At 40.8% G+C, this 24,908-nt stretch overlaps 1 protein-coding gene across 7 annotated transcripts in view; it reads left to right on the top strand.

Moving 5' to 3' along the window:
• Window positions 1–24,908, top strand: part of ATF7IP2 (activating transcription factor 7 interacting protein 2) — a 589,221-nt gene that overhangs the window by 526,941 nt on the left and 37,372 nt on the right. For all 7 annotated transcript variants that reach the window (XM_073591216.1, XM_073591215.1, XM_073591213.1 and 4 more), the window contains one exon: window positions 17,490–17,680. In XM_073591216.1, the coding sequence (XP_073447317.1) occupies window positions 17,490–17,680 (191 nt within the window). The remainder of the gene's footprint in view (window positions 1–17,489; window positions 17,681–24,908) is intronic.

The following is a 24,908-nucleotide window of genomic DNA, read 5'->3' as shown; positions in this document are numbered from 1 at the left end:
AATCCACACCCGTCCGCCCCCCTCCGCTGGTTAGTACCAGGACCCGGTCCCTCCCAGCCCCCCCTCCCCCAGGCCTGCACCGGCCCACCTCCAGGCAGGACCACCATTCCTCCGACGTCCTATCACGGTCCCAACCCCCCCCCCGGGGCGCCACCGTCCAATCACCCCGTTCTCTAGCCATTAGACTCGGGGGAGAGACCACGGCTGCGGCCTAGATCCAGCAACCTCCTCACCCCCTCCTACACCTGTCCAGCGGACCCCCGTGCCCCTCACCTGGATCACCCCCTCCTTGACACTGGACCTCACTGCGTGGGCACAGGCTACCACCGGAACTCTGGACCTGACTAGCGTCCATCTGAGATCCCCCTAGACCCAGCCGCAGCACCACTCCAACTAGTAAGTAGCGGTCAGATCCCCTCCCTTATCCCCCCCCAATCTGTCAGCCTCCGGACCACCCTGTACAGGTAAGCCCCCGGGGACCCTAGCAGTTGATCCAGGGTCCTTGAGTCCGATCGCCCCTCAGGGGGTCAGGAAGAAATTTTTTCCTCTGCTGCAGCAATTGGCTAGCTCAGCTAGGGGTTTTCGCCTTCCTCTGGATCAACAGGGGGGCGGTAGGTAGCCTCCATCACCTCCCTCAGCAACTTACGGTTTCACCATGTGCAATTTCAAGTACACAGCGGACGCCCTCCACAGGCTAAGAAACATCGCTTCAACTTTACCAACCGCCACTCAAAAAAGACCAAAAATAGAAAAACTACTAAGGACCAACCTACAAGCAACCATCAAATACAGGGAGAAACCAATCCAACCACAACAGCTAGCATGCGCCCTGATCAACGCCAGATCAGCAGTCAAGCACAGACTGGAAATCCATTACTTCATCATCGAAAACAACATAGATTGCCTCTTCATTACGGAAAGTTGGCTAACATCCCACTGCAACACTATCCTAACTGAATTAGTGCCTGAGAACTACAGCATCCTAACCGAGCACAGAATAGGAAAAAAAAGGAGGAGGCCTAGCAGTGATCTTCAAATCGCACCTTGCCTTCACAGGACTCAGTGCCTTCAAACACCTCAAGACACCATTCACATACTACTATGCTACAGGCCACCAGGACCAAAGACCAATCTCCTTACACCACTCACTGAATTCATTTCAATGCACACCTTGAAAACCAAAAACCTTCTGGTACTTGGGGACTTCAACCTTTGGGCAAACTCTACCCAAGACCCTATTGCGACCGCCTGCATCAACCAACTAGAAGAACTAGGTCTCCAACAGCTGATAATTACTCCCACGCATGGCTCAGGACACACTCTAGACCTCATCTTCAAACAAAACATGGACATCAACATATTCGACAACACACCACTACCATGGATGGACCATCACGCCATCAAATTTAAAATCACCACTAACACCACCCTCCAAAAACAGAAACATGCAACAACAACAACACACTGGAACAGATCTCAGAAGAAACTGCACTCCGAACTCTTCAAAACCACATTATCAAACAAAATGCAAACGCTAAACTTAAACCTTTCAACGGAACACTCACTCAACTCCCTAAATAAGACATTACTACAAACAGCAGACTCAGCGCCAAAACGCAGAACACTCATCCGAAAAAAAAAACTTGAGATGGTTTAATGCCACGCTCACCCTACTCAAGCAAGAACGTAGAAGAGCTGAAAGAGCATGGAGAAAAAACCCTACCAAGGAAAACCACACAAACTACAAAGTACTCACTGGGAAATACCACAAAGCAATCTTCAAAGCCAAAAAAGAACATTTCTCGAACACCATCTCAACTGCCTTAAATCGGTCACGGGAACTTTTCAAAATAGTCGCTAAGTCAATGAACCCAACCTGCTTAGAGCCTCCAGCAAACGATACTCAAGAATTCTGCAATGAGTTGTCAAATTTCTTCATTGACAAAATCGACAACATTCGGAAATCAATTCAACAGAAGAAAACAACCAACTTTACCCAACCAAAGCAAAAAGAGAATATCAACACAAACATCACACAACCACCGGACTTCTTCCTGACCCCAATCACCACTGACATGACTAAAAACATTATGAGAAGCCTTCGAGACAGCACATCACCAAATGACATCATTCCCACGAAACTCCTTAAAGAATGCTCCGACATCCTGGCTCCCACTATAACACACCTCATATATCAGTCGTTTAAAGAAGGGATTGTGCCAACCACCCTCAAGCAAGGCATCGTCAAACCCCTGCTAAAAAAACCTAATCTCGACCCTAAGAATCCCAACTACCGCAGACCGATAACAAGCCTTAACACCATCTCCAAGATTATGGAAAAAGCGGTAGTACAACAGCTACAACGCCACCTGGACACACATCAACTTCTGGACACTCTACAATCAGGCTTCCGCCCTGGACATGGCACAGAAACTGCACTTCTAAAAAATATGGGATGATGCCCTCGAAGCAGCAGATGACGGAGAGTCATGCCTCCTGGTACTGTTAGACCTCAGTGCAGCCTTTGATACAGTGGACCACAATACTCTACTTGTCCGCCTCACAGAAGGAGCAACAGATTCTAGTCTAAAATGGTTCTCATCCTTCTTAGAGAATCAGACAGTGAAACTAGGAGCATTCACCTCTGAAACCCGAACAATCTCCTGTGGGGTCCCTCAGGGTTCACCCCTGTCGCCAGTGTTATTCAACATATACATCCGCCCACTCCTCAAAATCATCAAAAAATCAGGCCTCTGCTTCCACTCATACGCTGACGACACCCAAATCTATTTTCGCATCACCGGACAAAAAGACCATCAGTTCCCTCAAACTCAATGGGTCAAAAACAGAACTTCTTCTCCTACACGCTAACCAAAATGCTAAAACCAAGACTCCGTGGACTCCTCCCACCATCTTAGGACAAACCATCTCTCCGAGCACCAAAGCCAAGAGTCTCGGAGTTATCTTTGACTCAGAAATGACAATGGATGCACAAATAGGATCAGTAGTCAGCTGATCTCACCATCTCCTCCGCCTGCTACGCAGACTCATCCCCTTCATCCCAGAAGAGGACAAAGCAGCAGTAGTTGGAACAATCATCAATTCCCGACTTGACTACGCAAACTCACTCTACATAGGATTACCCCAATATCAGCTTGCGCGCCTACAGGCCATCCAAAACGCGGCGGCAAGACTGCTAACGGGAAAAAACCCTGGGAGTCCATCTCCCCATCCTTGAAGAGCCTACATTGGCTAACCATAAAGAATAGGATCACATTTAAGACCCTCTGCCTCACCCACAAATGCATACAAGGTAACGCCCCTCAATACCTCCGAGAGAAAATAAAACACTACACACCCACTCGCAATCTGCAATCATCTAACCAAAACCTCCTCCTTATTCCCAAATACCGCTACAAAGCAAGGGGAGAACGAAGATTCGCAGTCCAGGGACCTCGGCAATGGAACTCTCTTCCGACTTGCATCCGCATGGAAGAAAACTATCTGGCCTTCAGGAAAAAACTCAAGACCTTCCTCTTCTAAAAGGATGACAGCACAAAACGCATTAGCGCCTTGAGGCGATTTAGTTCGCATTTGCAGCGCTTTACAAATCATTCATTCATTCATGAACCGGTTTTTGGGAGTACTTACAAACTGAGGGGCAAAGGGAAGGGTGGGGACTTTGTAACAAGGGGCTAAATTCTGTGTTACATTTATTCATAGATTCATTTATATATTTACCCTTTTAGATATGTGGTCAGTAAATGCAATGATTAAAACACAAAACAAAGAATGTAATAAAAGAGATTTACTTAGCTTCGATTAAAGATGTATTACAGATGTTACAATACAGGATAAATTTAGCATTCAATCCAGGGAACCTCTCAACTTCTGAGTTTTCAGATAGTTCTGGAAGCCGACAGTCCAAGATCTGGGACCTCTTACGTCCTCAGCGCAGTTTCCTGTCCTGCTCTATTGTCTTACCTTATAAAGGCAAAATATCAGGCGCGAAAAGCTGGTTTAATCTGGTACTAACAACAGACTAAACAGAGAATGGTTCAGAGACAATGACCCTCTGTGAATGACCATCTGTTAGCTCAGAAACATACATTTACATATATAGAAATATATATATATACCTTATATAATCACCTTAAAACTATTACTAAGTTTCTTGTAATTCAATAACTAAAGTTATTAATAACTAAAACAATCCTAGTCATAGCACGAGGAGGGGGCGTGACCGGATGGGCGGGTGTGTGTTGAGAGGCAGCATGGAGTGAGTGTGAGCATGGACGCTGTGTGCTCCGTCCCTCCTCCGTTCTCATCTCTCTCTCCCCTGGCCGTATGAACGGCATACTGGATGGCTCTGGTTCCTTTGTTGCTCGGTGCCTCGCTGCCCCTCCTCTCTCTCTGCTAAAGGTGTGCTGAGGAATCCTCTGGGTGAGACGTCATCCCCTGCACGCTGCTGTGAGACAAGCAGCTTTTACTTTCACTTTCCCACCTCTACACTAGTCATGGAATAGAAGTCGGCCAGAGCTGGTACAGTATGGAGTCACTAATATAGTAACCAGATGCTGTTTTAAAAATTGTTAGACAATCCTCGGACTAGAAGTAAATCCTGGTAATATGACACCTGTGTAGTAACAGAGTTATTTATGTGAGTCAGTGTGTTGACCTGCCTGCTGCTTGGGTAATACTAAGTCTGGGAGCAGTGTGTGCTAATATAGGAAGCAAAGTATATTCTCTTTTTTTTTTTTTTTTTTTTTTTTTTTTGTGTGCTGCTGACTAGCTAAAGCCCTGGGACCCCTGGGATCCTCAACAGATGCAAGGAGAGAGGTTTAGGTAGGGGTTACTCGGCGTATATACCCCACTAACCGTATTTTGATGGCGACTGCCTTAGCGGCATTTAACCAACTGTATAAAACTACGGTGTAGGTGGGGGGCTGCACCAATTTATGTTGTAGCTGTGGAGTTTATGCGTGTATGGAGCTGCCCCACACCTGCCATCTAAGGTACTGTGGCTTCCTTCTGTGTGAGCTCTCTTTTTCTTTACAGGGGTGTATAAGAGTGTAGAGCGGAGAGACTTACCCCGCTTTATACACTTTATGGTATATGCTCTGTACAGCGGGTGGTTGAGTGCTGATGGGCGCAACGGCTTCCCTTTCCTCCCCCTCTCTCCTTAGTTCCTTTTGGATTTGTGGAGGACTTTGGTAACTGTCAGTCACTAATTTGTTGCTGTTAGAGTATATTTATATCTATAAGTGTAAATGATGCAGAATCTACGTTCCTCTAAAGAGAAAAACTCGCAGCATGCGGCAGCAGTATCAGCAGCAGCAAAACTGGAGCAATATGCCCATGCCTCTGCTCTGACCCCTCCAAAAAAGGGGTCACAGCAGAAGGGTCAACAAGGGGGGGCATCGGATAGGAAAAGCCAGGGCCAGCCTCAATTACAGCCCTTAGGGGCTGCGCCGGCTACCCAGCCTTCCAAATCTTTATGTAATAAAGGTCCAGGGCTAAGTGATCAAAACACAAACGTAAACTCAGAGATAATAAATGACCCGAATTTACCCTTGAACAGAGAACCAACTATAACGGATGTATTCATGGCTGTAGGGGTGTGTAACAGCTCGCTTAAAGATCTTTGTGAACAGATGAAAGGTGTTAAAGCAGATCTGTTATTGGTTAGACAAGATCTGCAGAAAACGGCGGAGAGAACAACGGCCCTGGAAGAAAGAGTCAGTGGGCTAGAAGATAATGTGCTCCCAATAACCAAAGAAATAAAATGGCTGAAGGAACAGCTATCTAAACAAGCCTCTAAGTTAGATGAGATGGAGAACAGGAGTAGAAGAGATAATGTGAGGCTGATAGGTTTACCCGAAAGGAGTGAGGGCGCCAACCCAATTGCATTCCTAGAAAAATGGCTGGGGGAGCTAATCGGGAAAGAATCATTCTCGGCTTCGTTTTCCATCATAAGAGCTCATAGGATCCCTTTCAGGGCACCATCGGAGGGGGGCCACCCGAGAACCCTCCTCCTGAGATTTCTTAACTACCAGGATAAAGTAACCTTATTACGGAAGATCAGGGAAGCAGGGGAGGTTTTTTTTAAAGGAGCAAAAATATCGTTTTATTCCGACTTCTCTCCGGATTTGCAGAGGCGTAGGGCAGAGTTTACCCAGGCAAAACGCAATCTACAAAAATGTAAGTTGCCCTATGCTCTTTTATATCCGGCAAGGTTGCGGGTTGCGGCTCTGGGGGAGACTCTGTTTTTTAACTCCCCTGCTGAAGTTGAGAAGTGGCTGAAAGATAATAGGGAAAAAATCACGAATTTTACGTAGAGAATGGGGGAAGATATATTAGGCCGGGATATCAATAGGATGGCATGACAAGGTATTGGGAGGTACAGGGGCTGTATCTTTGTTTTTGTTTTTTTTCTTGTTCTTGCTTTTTTTTTTTTTTTTTTTTCCACCCCTTCCTGCCATCTGTTAATGCTTTTTGTTATAAGGGGACGGGAGGGGATGGGTGCACACAGCTATTTGTGGGTAGGGTGGTGTGGGGTTGTGAGTGGAAGATTTGGTATAAAAGGTTGGTGTTAGTGTAAGAGGCAACGGTCATGGTAAACCCCCAGGGGGTACACCTAGATAGGTGGGTACGGGTGGGGGGAGGGGGATGGGGTGGGAGGGTAGGGGAGGTTAGGTGGGGAGGGAAGGGAAGGGGTGGGAAGATGGGAGGGAGGGGAAATAGGGTGGGTAAATCATTCCTTACGAACACTTATGCCACTAGAAATTATAACGGAGGTATCCAGACCTTCCTTAAGATTATTTTTGCACATACAGGCACTTTTTATAGTAAATAGGTTTTTGGTTGTTCTACACGCACATACAAGCAATGTCTATGGCAAATTTATGCCCAAAGTAAGGCTAATATAGCCAAAATGAATACGTGGTCTAGTGGCCAAGTACACACACACACGGAACTGTTATAATAGTCACTAGGAGGAGAAAAATTGGTTTTGGGTTAGGGTTATATATATTAAATTTCTCTTATATCTTTCTGTTATATACGTTTGTATGTGTTGGGGTAAAGGATATTCCTCAGTCTTTAGATGTTAGCTAAGACTCTGAAAATAGGATCCTGGAATGTCAGGGGCCTGGGTACATCACTTAAAAGATTAGCAGTGTTCTCTATGATGGAGAGTTGTGGGGCTGATCTGGTCTGTCTGCAGGAAACCCACCTAACCAAGGAAACTATTCATCACCTACAGATGAAAAAATTTCAAACCCAATTTCATGCGGTTCACTCCTCCTACAGTAGGGGAGTGAGTGTTTTGGTAAAGTCTGGGGTGAAGTTTTCCTGCAGCCAGGTCAGGATAGACGAGTTGGGTAGATACATCTTTTTATTATGTTCTATTGAAAACGCCAGGTATGTGGTGGCAAATATATATATCCCTCCGCCCTTTAATCTGGATGTCTTGCTTAAACTGTATGAATTTTTGCTAGATAAAAAAGAGGTGCCGATTGTAGCAATGGGGGACTTCAACGAGGTTCTAGATAAAGGGCTGGATAGATTCCCACTACGAAAAAGCTCAGAGGACTCAGTAAGGAGTCGGTTAAGCTTTTTTCTGGAAGAAGTGGGATTAATGGATTTGTGGAGGGCACGGAACCCAGGCGTGCTGCAATATACTTGCTGTTCTGCATCTTACTCCGTGCTTTCAAGGATAGACCTAGCCCTAGGAAATAATAGGGCTCTCCAGATGGTAGAAAAAATAACATACTGGCCAAGAGGCATCTCAGACCACTCACCTATGGTAGTCATTTTAAATCTTGGGGAGCCTAGGCCCCGGAAGAACTGGAGTATAAGCCCGTACTGGTTTGAAATTATTAAAAAGACGGAAGGGATACTTTCCTCCTTAAGGGAGTTTGTTGAGATCAATCAGGGAACGGTGTCCCCTTCTACGCTATGGGACGCCCTTAAGGCTTTTTTTAGGGGGGTCCTGATACAGCAGATAGCTACATTCAACAAAGAGGCTAGAAGGGAGGAGGAGAGCTTGTTGAGAGACGCTCTTGAAGCAGAAAACAACTATACTTGCAACCCAACCCCGGAGACGGAAAGTATCTGGCAAGAGAAACAACAAGCATATAAATCAGTGGTTATACAGAAAGCAGAAACCAGGCGGTTACTCCAAAGACAGGAATCTATGGTGGAGGGCGAGAGAATGGGAAGGACACTGGCTATGCTAGCAAAATCCAATGCAGCTCCATCCACGGTCCTCGCGATTAGATCCCAGAGCGGTGAGGTAGTATCAAGCACCTTAAAAATAGTACAAGCCTTCAGGGATTACTATAAAAAACTGTATTCCTCCCAGAAGAGGGGTAAGGAGGCCAAGATGGAGGACTTCCTAAGGGGGTTAGACATCCCCACCATATCACAAGAAGAAAGAGATATATTAGATGCCCCAATATCTATAGCAGAATTACACCAAGCAGTAGCAGGCATGGCAACCCATAAGTCGCCCGGACCAGATGGTCTTCCAATTGAGACCTACAAACACTATGGTGAAGTGTTGATCCCCGAACTGCTGAAAGTTTTGGGGGGGGCGCTTGAGGGGGGCCAATTACCTGCCTCAATGCTAGAAGCAACTATTATTGTATTACAGAAAGAAGGGAAAGATCCCTTGGATATGGCCGCCTATAGACCAATTTCTCTCTTATGCACGGACGTAAAAATTCTGGCCAAAGTGCTGGCAGCAAGATTGAATGGGGTTATCCATAAGCTGATCCACGAGGACCAGGCGGGCTTCATAGCCAATAGATCCACGAGCCTGAATATTAGAAGGGCGTTTTTGAATGTACAGACCCCAGTGGTGAACGAGGGTTCGAGAGCGTTGATGACCCTTGATGTATCCAAGGCTTTTGATAGCGTGGAGTGGGGCTATATGTGGGGCGTGCTGGAGATCTTTGGATTTGGCCCTGCCTTTATAGGGTGGATTAGAATGCTATATACTCGACCCAAGGCAAGATTAAAAATTAACAACGAATTGTCGGACTGGTTTGAGCTGGAGAGGGGGACGAGGCAGGGGTGCCCACTCTCCCCTCTGTTGTTTGCACTAGCGATGGAACCCCTGGCCATTTCCATAAGGGGAAGTCGAGTGATAACCGGCTTCCAGAGAAAAACAGGCGAGGAAAGAATCGCATTGTATGCGGATGACATTATTTTTGGGAGACTCGAGGAAATCGCTACCGGGAGCAATGAGGATAGTGGAGGACTTCGGCAGTTTTTCTGGCTTAGAGATAAACTGGGAGAAATCAGAGTTTCTACCGATAGACCCCATAAATGAGACAATAGCACCTGGTATGCCTCAGGTGGTAACAGTGGAAGCTCTGAAGTACCTAGGGATTGTCCTGACGAAGGACCCTGTTCTATATATCAGTAAAAACCTTGTCCCTCTATTAACAAAATTTAAATGAAAAATAGGAATTTGGAGACGCCTGCCTCTATCAGTTGCAGGAAGATGTAGCTTAATAAAAATGATATGGATGCCACAACTGCTATACGTCTTGCATAATTCCCCTGTCTGGATAGGTAAGAAGTGGTTTAAAAAAATTGACAGTCTCTTTAGGGAATTGATTTGGAAGGGGAAACAAGCCAGGATCCGTCTTGGAGTGCTCCAGCTCCCTACCCAGGAGGGGGGCTTTGCCCTCCCACATCCCGAGAGTTATTTTTACTCAACTCAGTTGCAGCAATTATTGGGCTGTGGGATACCGAAAGGAGGCACCCCTAATGGCAAGTTACTGTTGTTGAGCTCCACACACAATACAATTATTGAAGCCCTAGAGGCGGACGCGTTCCATGATAAATTTCCAACAATTAAATTGATAATCAAACTTTGGAAAACAGTTAAGAAAAAGATGGGGTATGGAGCCTTAACAGCCTACTCTCCTATTTGGAACAACCGTAATTTGCAGGAAGTTCTTAAGATAGGCATATTTAGAGAGTGGGAGAAGCTTGGTCTCAGTAAGCTAAGTCAATTATATAATGACTCTGGGTTAAAGAAATTTTCAGAACTGGTTAGGGAGTTTAAGCTTCCCCGGGGGTCTTTCTTCCTATATGTCCGGTTGGAACATGCCCTTAAAGCACAATTTAAAGCCCAGACTCCGAGATGGGAAGAGATGCCTCTATTTCAGTGCATAATTCAAATAACCCCCACTAGAGGGGTAATTTCAAGAATTTATGACCAATTAAGCAAATCGGTTAATAGCAGGGAAATACTCCTTGGGGTAAAGGCTAAATGGGAAGAGGAGGTGGGAGGAATGACCCAGGAACAATGGGCGAGAATTTTGGAGTTGGGAGCGCAGGTTTCTGTGACCCCTTCACAGAGACTCTCACACTTAATGCTGTTAAACAGAGCCTATTATACTCCTAAAAGACTTTTTAAATTTAGGAGAAGGCCCAATGACAACTGCCCCAGGTGTCGAAGGACGGGAGATCTCATTCACATGGTGTGGAGGTGTCCCAAGCTGTTTAGATACTGGGAGGAGGTGACTGGGAACTTGGGAAATATTTTTGGTACGACAGTGGTAAACGAGCCCTTGGCTTGTATTCTGGGGCATAGAAGAGTGATGGGAGAAAGGTTGAGTACTACCTTAGCTGTCACGCGGGCCCTGTTTCAGGCTAGAAAGTTGATAGCACTTAGATGGCAGGTAAAGGAGCCCCCCACCGTGAAAGACTGGATCTCTACAATGAATGAAACCTTGGGTAGGGAAAGAATGGTGTACATAAAAAGGGGCAATCTTCAGGAATTTGAAAGCATGTGGAAGATGTGGATAGAGAAAGTGAAGAGTCATTAATAGTGGGATCGGCATAGACACGGAATAGACTGAGGGATGGGCTTAATATAGGTATATAGGCAACTGGTATCCTTGCAGGCAAAGGATGCTATAATAAAGTGTTTCTGGATATGAACATTTTTAGTTAAATATATAGCTTAGTAGGGCATAGGATAAACATATAGGGAGCAGGTGGGGGGGGGGGATCGGGGTATTAGGGCATAGGTAATTTGGTACACAATACAGGCTGGGTCAGTAGAAGATGGGCACGGGGAGCCCACAAGTTCATTTTTACAAACCTCTCTTCTTGTATTTTTTGTTGGTGTTTTTGTCCTTTTTCTTCCTTCTTACTGGTCCCCTCTTTCTCTAAGCTGAGTTGGAAAAGGATGGGTCCCTTTGGTTATCGAGTCCTAGTTGGTGGGGCTTACGAGATGGAAGGGACAGAGGACTTGTTGGTAAAGAGGCGTAATGGAATCCGTTGGTCATTATGACGATATAAAAAGCAATGAGAAAAAGTATAATCCACTATGATGTGAATACGAGAAGGCGACAGTTAATGAACATCAAACTGATTTAGCCCTCCAAACACTGTTTACTGATGTGGAAAAAAAAAAAAAAAAAGGAAAAAAATTTAAATAAAAAAAAAAAAAGTTGCACCCATACTACATTCCACCCCTTGACTTACAAGATTCTTAGTTTAGTTTATAATACTCAGGATTACTTATAGATATATCAAGATGTTCTACTTAAGGTAGTCCTTTCGCTTGTACTCCAATATAAACATTTCTGACTTCATTAATTTCATCCTTCACATTTCCAGTATTATGAGTATGTATGCGAAACACTCCTCATTATTAAATATGGTCCCATATATCCCACCCCTTGGGTATTTTCCACATGTAAATCAATGTATAACAATTTTACATCCTTCCACACCTCGTCTTATTTATCTAAAGTTCTATCTCTTGACCCACTTTCTCTGTCTGATTTACCTGTCCAAGAAATCTCATTCTGCTATGTTAGGGCTGAAAAATATAAAAAATGTCCAGGCTTATAAAAACAACTATATGTTGGACTAACAGAATAACACCAAACTTCCTTTTGAAAGTACAGGCATGAGCATCAAAGTTCCCTTTCCAAGAGTTTAAACGCATAGATACTTGTCAAAGTCCTCCATATCTGGTGATGGACAGCAGAGTCTTAGACATCCGGTTACCAGATCGCAGCTGCAGCATGACACTTGAAACACTGTAGAACTGAAAGAACTGTAGAATACAAAGTCCATATCCTTCGGACTATTGCAGCTCACAAGTCACAAACGTGCAGGCACATAACCACATAGTAGCTGGAACTTCTACAGACAGTTCAGGCACATGACCATCAGAGCAGATAAAACAGTTCAAGTACTTCACCATCAGATTCAGGTACTTAACCATGATAGCGGATGGAACAGTTCAGGTACTCGACCCTCAGAACAGGTGGAACTTGCACCAACAGTTCAGCTGCTGATCATTGGTAAAGACTTTATAGACGTTGCTGCTGTCAAAAGTGTTTGTCTTCTTTCTCCAATATGCTTCTAGTTGACATCATGACAGGTGTGTTACCAAATATGTCAGTCCAACATTTCTTAATTAACAACAATGCCCATATAGCCCATTATAGATTTCTGAACAGGCAAATCGATAATCATTAGTGACCTGTCTTAACACTGAAAAACTCAGCTGTCTACATTAAAGGTGAAATATTATTACAGGTATATTACTCATCCCCCACCTGAACTATACACTACTCTGTCTCAAATTATAGGCCCAACTTTAAACTAGTTCATGTGTGTTTCCTCTATGCACTTTGATCTCCTTCCACACTCTAAAGACATTCTGGCAGGCTAACCGGCTCTTTTGTCTACACTGATCCCAATATGTGCATATAATATGCCCATGCATATGTGTCACTGTATTCTACATGCCAGTCCCACCCCAAGCAATCAAGGAGAATTGAGGAAAACAAAACCTAAGAACCTATTTTATAACTCTTTTTCCTTTACCAAGAAAATTTTATGAAAACTCAACCAGGTGTATAGAACAGGGTGGTCAAAGAATCACTGAGTGTCAGATATAACTGACCATATATATATAACACTAGAACACCTCATGTTAATAGACTTAAAAATTGTGTTCAGTGCAATAATATTAACGTAAATGTACAGTTATAAGTAGACATAAGTACTTTTTTTTTCCTTGAAAAACAAAATGATATTTTTAAATTTAAACGGTCAATCATGCAGAAAAATGTACTTTATATGTAAAACCCCAGGCACACTCCCACAGTGGTACCAAAATAATTATGGCAGAATATACAGAAGTAGATGCCGCCATAATTTAGCTTACATATACACAGAAAAGAACAATATGTAAATGTTTGGGTATTCTTACACCCTTCAAACCATTTCAAGTATTATATCATTCCAGATATCAAAACAATCTTGCTGTCAATATTCAAACATTATTTGTTCTATATCATTTTAAATTCAACTCAATCAGAGGAAACCCTTATAAATCTATTATGCAGCATCGAGAGTATTAGCTGCTCTGGTTTACAATCAGTTCCAATGAAAACTTTCAGTACATTTGCATATTGCATAAAAATAACAACAAAAACAACATAAATGATTTAGTTTGACTGTAATCTTCATCTTTATTCTTGGACATCAAACCATATCAGACAGGTGGGTTGATGCTGTTTAATATTGTCTAGGAACTAAACAAAATAAAAAAGGTATTTAGTGTGATATTTTTACCGTTCCTTCCTAGAAAGTAACAAATAGTTAGCAACAAACACATTTAACCAACACTTTCCACAAACAACAAAACATATGGCCATTATTTCTGTTATTCATGAGTGCACTTTTATTACCCTTATTAATTGAGCTCATATTACTTAATTAATTGTCACCACGTGGATTTTCATTAAAGGACGGCCATTCAAAGTTGTCATTAACCATGGTTGAAATAATTCACAAGAACATTATATGGTGTTCATTACATTTGTGCACAAACATTATACATCACCAAACTCATATTGATGTTTCTATTGCAACCTCTTGTTCAATACCATACAGATCTACAAAACTTCTAGGAATAGATCTGGTTCCTTCTGTATTAACGAAAAACTTAAATAAAAAACATTAGTGTTGTATCCTAGAACATGACACTTTATTACATTCACCAATAAAATTATAATAATCATGACTGCTATTCAGGATTTTAAAGGGTGTTAACATCAATCAGCCATTTACTTTCTTTGTTTCAAATAATCCTAGATTTAAAAAACTAACAATTTCAACTAGGATGTTATTTTTTCAACATGATTAGACATTTCTCAGATGTTCAGCACTGTCCTTTCACAAAATGCTGGACTATTATTGTCCATTGTCCGGGGAGGGGGGGGGGGGTTTGAGGGGGAATAGCTGCAACAAACTCTGTCCCCCTCTCTTAAGCTCTCACAAATACAAGCAGTCTACAGCTGCAGTTCCTTTCACAACATGCTGGACTATTGTCCATTGTCCGGGGAGGGAGGGGGGGGGGGGGGGGCTGAAAGCTGCAGCCATTCCTGTATGTTTAACTGATCTTTTCAGTTAAACATACAAAAACTCACTTAAACATCAGTAGCCAAATGCATTTTACATATCATACATACAAGCAACTTTTCCTCACCAATAGCTAGCTAAACAACCAACAAACGAGCTCAACATTTAAACTCAACACATATATTACTGCAGTAATCACAATCTAAGCATCAATACAGGTCATATTTTTCCTTTTCCTACCTGTTTTCTGCTCATCGTTTTCAAACCTCAAAGAACAATTATGTGAGCACCAGCGAAAGGGCCACTCGTCCACCTAACGCGGTCATCAGCTCATCTGTTCTATATCTCAAAAGATCAAAAGCTTGCCGGGGGCTCGCTAAGCACACAATGAGTGGAAACATTTGACCATCTACCCCCTTTTTGTTTCAATGCCTGCAAAAATATCCATCCTAATATAGATGCAGCTTTCTGTTCCGATTTTGAATATCGAAACAAATCAAGAATCAGGAGACAGTGGCGGGGGTCTTCCACTTTAAATGCATCCTGATACTTGATCAATTCACGAGCCAGAGTAGACCAGCGTCTAGAATCTGACCACTCTGAGATGGGGCTCTTTGACTGTCTCCCCCCTTCGCTTCTTTTATCCAGTTAAACATATCTGCCACCAAAGCAAAGCTAGCAACAAACCTCCCATCACAGTGCACACTAATAATACAGTTTCCCACTTGTCAAAAAACATTACAATTCACAACAGTATTACTAGGATTAATCACTGCACTTCAAACCAGCACTGAAAGGGTTAAATATCCTGCTCGCAGCGCCATTATGTAACAAGGGGCTAAATTCTGTGTTACATTTATTCATAGATTCATTTATATATTTACCCTTTTAGATATGTGGTCAGTAAATGCAATGATTAAAACACAAAACAAAGAATGTAATAAAAGAGATTTACTTAGCTTCGATTAAAGATGTATTACAGATGTTACAATACAGGATAAATTTAGCATTCAATCCAGGGAACCTCTCAACTTCTGAGTTTTCAGATAGTTCTGGAAGCCGACAGTCCAAGATCTGGGACCTCTTACGTCCTCAGCGCAGTTCACTGTCCTGCTCTATTGTCTTACCTTATAAAGGCAAAATATCAGGCGCGAAAAGCTGGTTTAATCTGGTACTAACAACAGACTAAACAGAGAATGGTTCAGAGACAATGACCCTCTGTGAATGACCATCTGTTAGCTCAGAAACATACATTTACATATATAGAAATATATATATATACCTTATATAATCACCTTAAAACTATTACTAAGTTTCTTGTAATTCAATAACTAAAGTTGCACCCATACTACAGACTAAGGGCTCTTTCACATGGGGCGGATCAGTGATGATCCGCCCCGTGAACACCCACTGGCTCAGCGGGGATCGCTCCGCCGATCCCCGCTGAACAGAAAGATGACAGGTCCATCGCTGCACACTGTGCAGCGATGGACCTGTCAGAGCGCCGCTCTCCCCTATGGGGGATCGGATGATGACGGACCGTAGTGTCCGTCGTCACCCGATCCGAAAACGGATGGAAAAGTAGGTTTTTCCTCCGTTACACTTTTCGGATCGGAGCGGCGTCGGATGTCAGCGGACATGTCACCGCTGACATCCGACGCTCCATAGGGATACATGTATGTCCGTTTTTCATCCGAAAACGGAAGGATGAAAAACGGACATACGGATCCCCCGTGTGAAAGAGCCCTTATAACAAGCTGTCAATTGATTGTGTTTCTGGCAGGGAGAAGCCCCTTATCTCTCAGGTGTTCCTAAAAACATCATTACCAGTAAGTCTAACTGTTAGTGGATGTCGTTTGAAGATGAGCTATTTGATCTGCAGATGAATAAAACAGTATCTACAAAAGTAATAATGTTACTTTGTTTTACTCTATCTAACATCTGAACAGTAATTATAAACACTATCAAACAGTCCATTTTTTTTTTTTTAAACTACTTGCTTACTGTGCACTTATACCTCCTTCCTGACCAGGCCCATTTCCAGCTTTCCAAAAAAAAAAAAAAAAAAAAAAAGTTTCATATTTTGTTATAACATTCTTGCAAATTTTTGCATCTCCTTCACTGATGAGCACTGATAGGCGGCACTGATCAGGAGGCACTGGTGGATGTCACTGATGGGCACCAGCGCGGACGTAAAGTGGTTAACCGCAGTAGCTATTACTAAGGCTTTATTTACATCGCAACTCCTGGCTGTGATGTGTAGAAGCAGAATGACACGGCACACCATTCATAACTTGTGTACTTTGATGATGGTTTTTTGGGCATGTGTAGCACACCCAATGTTCACAACTTCTTTTGTCTATTTGACTTCTTATGCTGGGAGTTTGTATTGTCTCCCAAATAAAAGCCTTGTATGTACTGTATATAAATCGGCAAATGATCAAGTTAATGAGGTTGTTAAATTTGGACACCTAGGTTTCAATGAAAGGGTGACACAAATTAATTCAGGCATGTAATCCATACATCACTAAACTTTTTTTTATTTTTTAATGCAAGCTGTAAAAGTATCCAAATTTTACCTGGTATTAGCCTCCTGCAGTCCCTATACCGTAGAGGTGGAATATAAGAGAAAGTAGCGGTACAAGAAGTGGATTACAGTTCATGTGCTAACAAAAGGAATGCTGATAAGAGGGGATAGTAGGATAGAGAGATGAGCTTATCATTGTGCTGCTTTTCTTCACTGTCCATTCACAGGCTGGGTGAATTTGGGATAACCTGGGCCCTAGAAGAAGTGGAATAAATGATGGCTATCAGATTTGAGACCATTTAGCAGCAGAAAAGAACTGCCGATGGGTAATCTTTGGATTGAAGGAGAATAACACATCAAAAGCTGGTTTTATTTTATTATTTTATCTTTTTACTGGGCTATTTATTTTAATCTTATTTTGTTTGGAGTTATGCTTTAAGCATTGTAATGTTGAGCTGTCATAGTTATTTGACTGTTGATGTTTTCATGATATCTAAATATCAGTCTGTATGTGTCTGCAAATATCACAGTAACACACATTTGTTTTCAGATTCAACATTAGATACAACCTATCCATCATCCTCTCACATTACTTCGTCATGTTCTGCACCAGTTCCAGAGGATGAAAAAAATGAAAATCTTTCCCAGGAATGTTCAGAGAAAAAAGAGCTACCAGAAGGAAATAACAATGAATATTCTTATGATGTGACTGAAAAAACCTCTTCAGGACACAAATCAGTGGTAATTAATTTATTTTATTTTTGTAGCCTGCAACCCAAGCAGTAAAATCATCCCTCTCTGCGGGAGTACAGGACATCTCTCCTTCCTCCTCTTTAACTCCAAATCAACAAGGGGCAGCATTGGGGATGATATTGTCATAGCCCCAAATAAACAATTATGGCTCAAAATGTATATGATCCAGAAATATTTAGACAGCATAAAGGTGAATAAAGCACCTGGACCAGATGGCATACACCCATGTGTCCTAAAATAATTGAGCAATGTAGTTTCAAATTTGTTTCTAATTTTTATGGACTTTTTAATGACTGGGATAATAACACTGGATTGTCGTAAAGGCCAATGTGGTGCCTATATTTAAAAAGGGATCAAAGGTTTTACCAAGTAACTACATACCTGTTGGTTTAACTTCTATAGTCAGGAAGATACTGGAGAGTTTATTAAAAGACCACATAGGCAAGTTCTTGCTAGAAAATAACATTTTATTTTTTAAACTTTAAACGTTTATAACAAGAATTAAGAAATTAATAATAAGTTATAACGGTAACATACAATATCTGAATTTTGGTAACCTACTACCGCCTACCCCAAGTGTGATCATACTGTAAGTGGGATCTGGTTATCAAATACTCAAGTTTTTAGGAATGAGAAGGGTCTTTATGATATTCATTATCTTGATGTATCATATAACGCTATTCTTTAAGTAATTGGAGGCTCTCGGGTTGTTTATCCAAGCTTGCCAATTTTTTTTAATTAATGATAGAGAAATTTTTTAATGCTAACATCAATTCGTGTTGAGCTTGAGTGTTAAGTCTTATGATGACGTTTGACAAGTTAGGAGCTTCTGTACATTTCCACATGCTGGCAGTGGTAAGTCTCGCTGATATTAGGATATATGATACTATTCTATAGCAATGCAGATATACATCTAGATTTAATCCTAATAATGCTGTTGCAGGTGTCAGTTCTGTCAGATTACCTGTAAAATCTGCAATAAAGGAGGAAACTGAGTTCCAAAAACTTGAAATGTTCTTGCATGACCAAAGAGTGTGGTATAGGTTCACACCTCCAGCAGATAGGGGTGGAAGGGAATATTTTTGACAATCTATAAGGTGTCAGGTACCATCTGTTAAGAATTATTTGTGAATTATCCCAGTGTTCGATACATGAGGATGCTTTACTAGTGATTGATGGTGCTTTCTGCCATTGTTCCCATGTATAGCTTTGTAAAATATCCTTTTCCCACTTTAACATGTTGAGGTTTTTGTCATCTGGAGAAGGGGAAAGAAGGTTGTACAAAAGTCTAATTTCTTTTTTTATTTTAAACTTGTGGTATGTGAAATGTTGTCATATTTCTGTTGGAATATCAATGCTATCAGAGAGGTTTATATTTTTTAGATAAGCACATTTACTGAATTTCCCTTCCACTATGTTCTTGAAGTGTTTTGGTAGGCAATTATATCTTTGGAAGCCTTATTTGGTCCATTCTTTTGCTGATTGACGTATTTTACAGTAATCTATTATTCTTGTAGGTAATGCTATGTTAGTGTACAAATTTCCCTTTTTGGTTTTGGATGGAATGTTTCCATGCTATTAAAGTTGATTTAATAGAAAGGAGATTTGGTATAATTATTTTTTTGGGGGATTGCGCGTTTCGCCATAGAAAGGGCGAATAGATCATGGCCTATAGTGATTTATTTTTCAATATTTAACCATAGTTTATCATTAGGGGAGGTGAACCAAAATTTCATTTGGTCTAATAAAGATGCATAATGATAGTTTCTAATGTCTGGTAGTCCCATTCCTCCTAGGTCTTTGTTGGCAGTTAGTATTGAGAATGCTACTCTTGGTTTTTTCCCATTCCATATGAAAAGTATTTGCATCTTAAATGCTGCTGTTTTACCAACCCATGATAGTTGAGCTTTTTGGATTTGGTGTAGATCTTTGCTAGTTTGTTCTAGGAGTTTTGGAAAATTTACATCATATAATTTGGAGGAAGGATATGTGAGTTTTATACCTAGATATGTTATAGTTGTCTCGTCCCAGTTATATCTGTAATTCTTACGAAGTTTTTCAGATTGGACTTTGTGGCGGTTCATGGGTAAAATATAACATTTTATTTTGCCTAATTTTATAGTAAGACACGTTACTGTATTCTAATAATTTCTGGACATTGTATAGGGATACATCGGGGTTTGTCAAGGTTAAGATAATGTCACCTGCAAATAGACCCATTTTATGATCATATTGTCCTATTTTTATGCCGCTGATGTTCCTGATTAGTGCGTATATATTCTGCTAATGGTTCAATTGCTAGGGAAAATATTATTGAGGAAAGGGGGTATCCTTGTCTAGTGCCATTGGTTAGATTGAAACTTTTGGAGATTAATCCTGAGAAGAGTACCTTTGTTGAGGGTTGAGAATATAGTGACATAATAGCTGAGTGCCCCAGGACAACGTCCACCTAGTGACAAAACACGTAGGGAGGAGCGACGTGCTGACGTCACTGCGCTGTTTTTCACGTTCCGCTTGCACGGGCTTGTTTGTACCATTGGCCGGCTTATCTTGATTTATGGAACTTTTATTTAGTCTGTCTATCTGTACAGACCTTTTATAATAAACGCCACCTGGTTTTATCGATGGCGATCCTTTTTTGTCTTGTTTTATGGGCTTAACCTACCCACTGAGGATACGTTTGTGGCCGTTTGCCTGAATTGTTTGTTCACCCATCAAGTCTGTAGGAACGCTTGGCTTGTTGGCTACTGGAGGTATCGGGAGGATCTAAAAGCCCTGGCTGAGTATTGGCCACAAGCTTTGACAGCTTGTTTAGCTGGTAAGCCTTCAATATGTGGTGGTGGATTCACGGTGTTCTTTGAATATAGAAGATTTTTCACAGGGTGTTTTCATCATTCACTTCCTGTTGGGAAACATTTTGGAAGAGACTTTTATATTTTTATATTATTTTTTTATCATTTTCTTATATTTATTTACATTTTTTTTATTGTTTATCTAAGTATATATGCTTATTTGTTGACCCATTCATCAATTTTTTCCATTCATGATATTCACATATTTGTTGAATCGGTTGCCATTGTACTCAATAAGTCACTGCACAGGATTCATTTGTTGTATGTTACCTCATTTTCATTTTTTGATCACCTTTGTCAATTCATCACTGTAGGTTTTTCATAATTTTTATTTATCGATTTGTCAAATTAATTTATTAGTTTATCATTTCACAATAATTTGTTTATTCTATTTTTATTAGTGCAACTTCCTTTTTGCTTGATAATAGCTGAGTGTATGAATCCTTTAATACCAACATTTTCGAATGTTTTGGAGATATATTGCCAATGCATTCTATCGAATGCTTTCTCAGCATCTAGTGCGAAAAAGAGAGTAGATGTTCGGTTATTTGCAATATGATTGATTAGATTCACCATCCGCCTAGTGCCGTCAGGGGCTTGTCTGCCTTTAACGGAGCCTACATGATCAGGCCCAATGAGCTAGGATGTTATGTATATTAGGCGATTGGCTAGAATTTTAGCATACAATTTTATGTCTACATTTAATAATGATATAGGTCTGTAATTTATGGGTGATGTTGGGTCTTTGTCTGGTTTTGGGATGGTAATTATTAGTCCTTCTAACATCTCTTTTGGGTATTGGCTAGATAATGCTGCTTGATTAAACATTTTGGTCAAATGTGGCGATAGTATTTCACTAAATGCTTGGTAATAGTCTCCTGAGAGTCCATCTATGCCTGGGGTTTTGTTTTTAGTTAGGGATTTTATAACTTTGAGGGTTTCTTGTAATGAAATTGGGTTGTTGATATGTTTTTAATTTTTGGTAGGTTGATATTTTTTTAAATAGCTATATTTTGGGGTGTAGGTTGTGGAGTGTTTTGATCTTCTTTAAGGTTATATAGAGATTCATAATCTGAGAAGGAATCAGCTATTTCTTTGGGGTTGTATATTGCCTTACTTGATCTGTGGTGAATTAATTTGTTAATTTTATTTTGGCGTAGCTGGTTAGCCAAAAGTTTACCGGCTTTATTACCTTGAGAATAGTAATTCAGTTTCATTTGTTTTATGTATTTTTCGTGGTTATCTATCAGCATATATCTCAGTTCAGTTCTTAGATTGAGTTGTGCTATTTTTATATCACTTGGAGTTTTTTTTGTGTTTTTCTTCAGCTTCGGTAATGTCTTTTAATATTTAGTTTAATTCAAAGGATTTCCTTTTTTTTTCCCTAGCTGCTAACTGTATTAGGAGACACCTAACGAATGCTTTATGAGCAAACCATAGTGTGGTACTTTTCATCAAACCATTATTCAGTACAAACAATTCTCTGAGTTTTTTTTTTTTTTTATCACAGACAAATGTTTCTCTTGGGAAAGAATGAGTGTTGTTCCTCCATAATTTGTAATTGGTACCGAGTTGTCCTGTATTCATTTCTGTTGTTATTGGAACATGATCAGACCAAGAAATATTGTGGATCTGAGCTTTGGTTACGTTCTGAAGTAGTAATTTGTCCATGATGAAATAATCTATCCTTGATTGGGGTTTGTGGACATGAGAATAAAATGCATAATCCCTTTTGGTGGATTGCAGACACCTCCAGGCATCATACAAATCTTCATTAGAAAATATCTTATTCAGTCACATTCTTTTGGTGTGTCCTTGATTGGAGATGTCTATATATTGGTCCATCGGTGATTTGAAGTCTGCATATTATGAGTTGACCTTTTTGCATTTTTTGTGCTTTCGTTACAATTTTCTTTATAAAATGATGAGGATTTTTGTTTGGGGCATATATATTGACAATAGTATATTCTGCGTTTTCATGGGTTGCTGCTGGTATAATGTACGGACCTTGACAATCAGTCTTAATGTTTAGGGGTTGGAAAGATACGGAGTCTTTTATTGCCAATATTACTCCTTGTGGGAGAACTTTGGTGCTTTGTTCATAGCAAAATGTGATTCTTATATGCATACAATGTCATTTTCGAATTTTAATATGTCATTCCATAGAGCTTTCCGCTTAAATATGCTGTTGAGGCCTCTTGTATTGAGTGACATTAGTTTAAGACCCATGGAAATGGTAGTAAGCAACGCTAAAGAATTAATGGATTTCTTGAGAGAGTTGATTCTCTTTTCATCCAGTAGATGCCAGTATTGTACCTTGTATTTTAGTGAACAGAAAAAAAAATTGAAACCATAAAACATATTTATAACACTAATAAAAAGAAGAAATATATAAATTCCTGTGTACAATTAATTGTACTGTTTGTGAGGGATAATAACGTGAGGGAAGTATTAAACTTAGAACAGTATATTCCCCGATTTTGGGTTCCCTGAGCAATTTAGTTCCTGAGGAGATTTATTGTTGTATACTGTCGTTTACAATAAGGTATTGATCATGTAGCACTGTGTGCTGTGAGGAATACAAAATCCTATTTAAAATAGAAGAAGCAGATCGACTGACTTTTTTTGCCATTGTTGTGGGATTTTCCCAGGTATGGTTTTGTCAAGGACGATTTCTTCATCTTTTAGTAATAAGCCCCAGGTTTTCAAAATTTTTAGGCCATCTTCCATGTTAGTAATATTGTATGTAGTTCCTTCTCTGTCTATCACTATTTTTCTAGGATTTTTGGGATTGAATTAAAATTTTTGCGTGCCAGGATGGTTGCTTGTGACAGATCCGAATATATTCCTGCATATGGATGTGGTGACTTATGTCTCACAAATTGCATAAGTTGCTCTTTTACTTGGATAAAATGAATTTTGATGATGACATCTCTAGGTAGCCTTTCTGGTATATGTGATGGTTTAGGAAGTCTGTGTGCACGGTCTATCAGTTCTTGTTGGGAAATTGCAGGAAGCAGTTTAGATATAATTTCTTTTAGAAATCTTTTCAAGTCTGCAGGTTTAATATTTTCAGGGATGCCACGGAATTTTACATTAATCCTTCTGGATCTGTCTTCCAGGTCTGTGACTCTTAATTTTAGATTTTTAATCTCATTCTCTACATCAAAATGTGTGTCAACTAATTCGTTATGTGCTTCCGTGTAGTCGCACTTTTTTTTCTACATATTCCACTCTGTCACCTAGGTCATCCATTTCTTTCTTTGACTGATTCATAAAATGTATCATGTCATGCTTTAGAGCTCCTCTTAGTTACATTATTATATCTTTGATAGTGGAATCTGATATGGGTTGACCTGTGGTAGGTATTGCATTCAATTTTGCATCATAAGGGTTAATTCCCAGTGTACTGTTATGCTCATTTGGAATTTCACTCACATTTTCCTCAGAGGCTGTACTTCTCTGGGGGCTGTTGTCATCTTGGAGCTGCAGACTGTTCTCCTGTGTTACAGGCTGTGTCTCCATGTCCCCTCCAGCGCTGGTATCCTGCTGCCTCGTGCTGCAGTGAGATGAGGAGAGACCGGCGCCAGCTTTAATCTTCCGTGGTGTCCCGGTCCGGGCTTCTGAAGTTGCCTAATTTGTGGGGTCCTCCTCTGTCTTTGCGTTTCCCCATCTTCCTCGGACGATCACCGCTGCTCCCGGACCTTAAGTTGCAGGGAGTCCCATTATCTCAGAGCTCTACCAGCCTGCGACCATCCGCTCGGTCAGTCGGCCACACCCCTAGAAAATACCATTTTAAACAGCAGACAGCATGGATTCATGAAAGACAAAAGTTGTCAGACAAATGTGATTTCTTTCTATGAGGCGGCAAATAAAACAGACAAAGGAGTGGCTGTGGATGTAGTATACTTGGATTTTGCAAAAGCATTTGATGCAGTTCCCCACACACAGCTAAATGTGTAGTCTACAAGCTTGGAAAAATCAGTTTGTAAATGGATAGAAAATTGGCTAAAAGACCATATTCAGAGAGTAGTGGTTAATGATCCATACTCTGAATGGTACAAGGTTATCAGTAGTGTACCCCAGGGTTCAGTGTTGGGTCCCTTTCTTTTTAATATATTTATAAATGATATAGGGTCTGGGATTAAAAGTACTATTTCAGTGTTTGTAGATGACACCAAGCTATGCAGTGGAATAACATCCTTACAGGATGTCCCCAACTTACAAGCCAACCTCGATGCACTGTTTAGTTGGGCAACTATGTGGCAAATAAGGTTTAATGTTGATAAATGTAAAGTTATGCACTTAGGGGCTAAAAACATGCATGCATCTTACATACTAGGAGGAGAAGGATTTGGGTGTTC

Source organism: Aquarana catesbeiana, linkage group LG06, assembly GCF_042186555.1.
Source record: "Aquarana catesbeiana isolate 2022-GZ linkage group LG06, ASM4218655v1, whole genome shotgun sequence".
In the NCBI taxonomy this organism is placed as follows: domain Eukaryota; kingdom Metazoa; phylum Chordata; class Amphibia; order Anura; family Ranidae; genus Aquarana; species Aquarana catesbeiana.
Note: the sequence above shows the minus strand (reverse complement) of the source record. Positions and strands in the feature narration are given on the sequence as shown.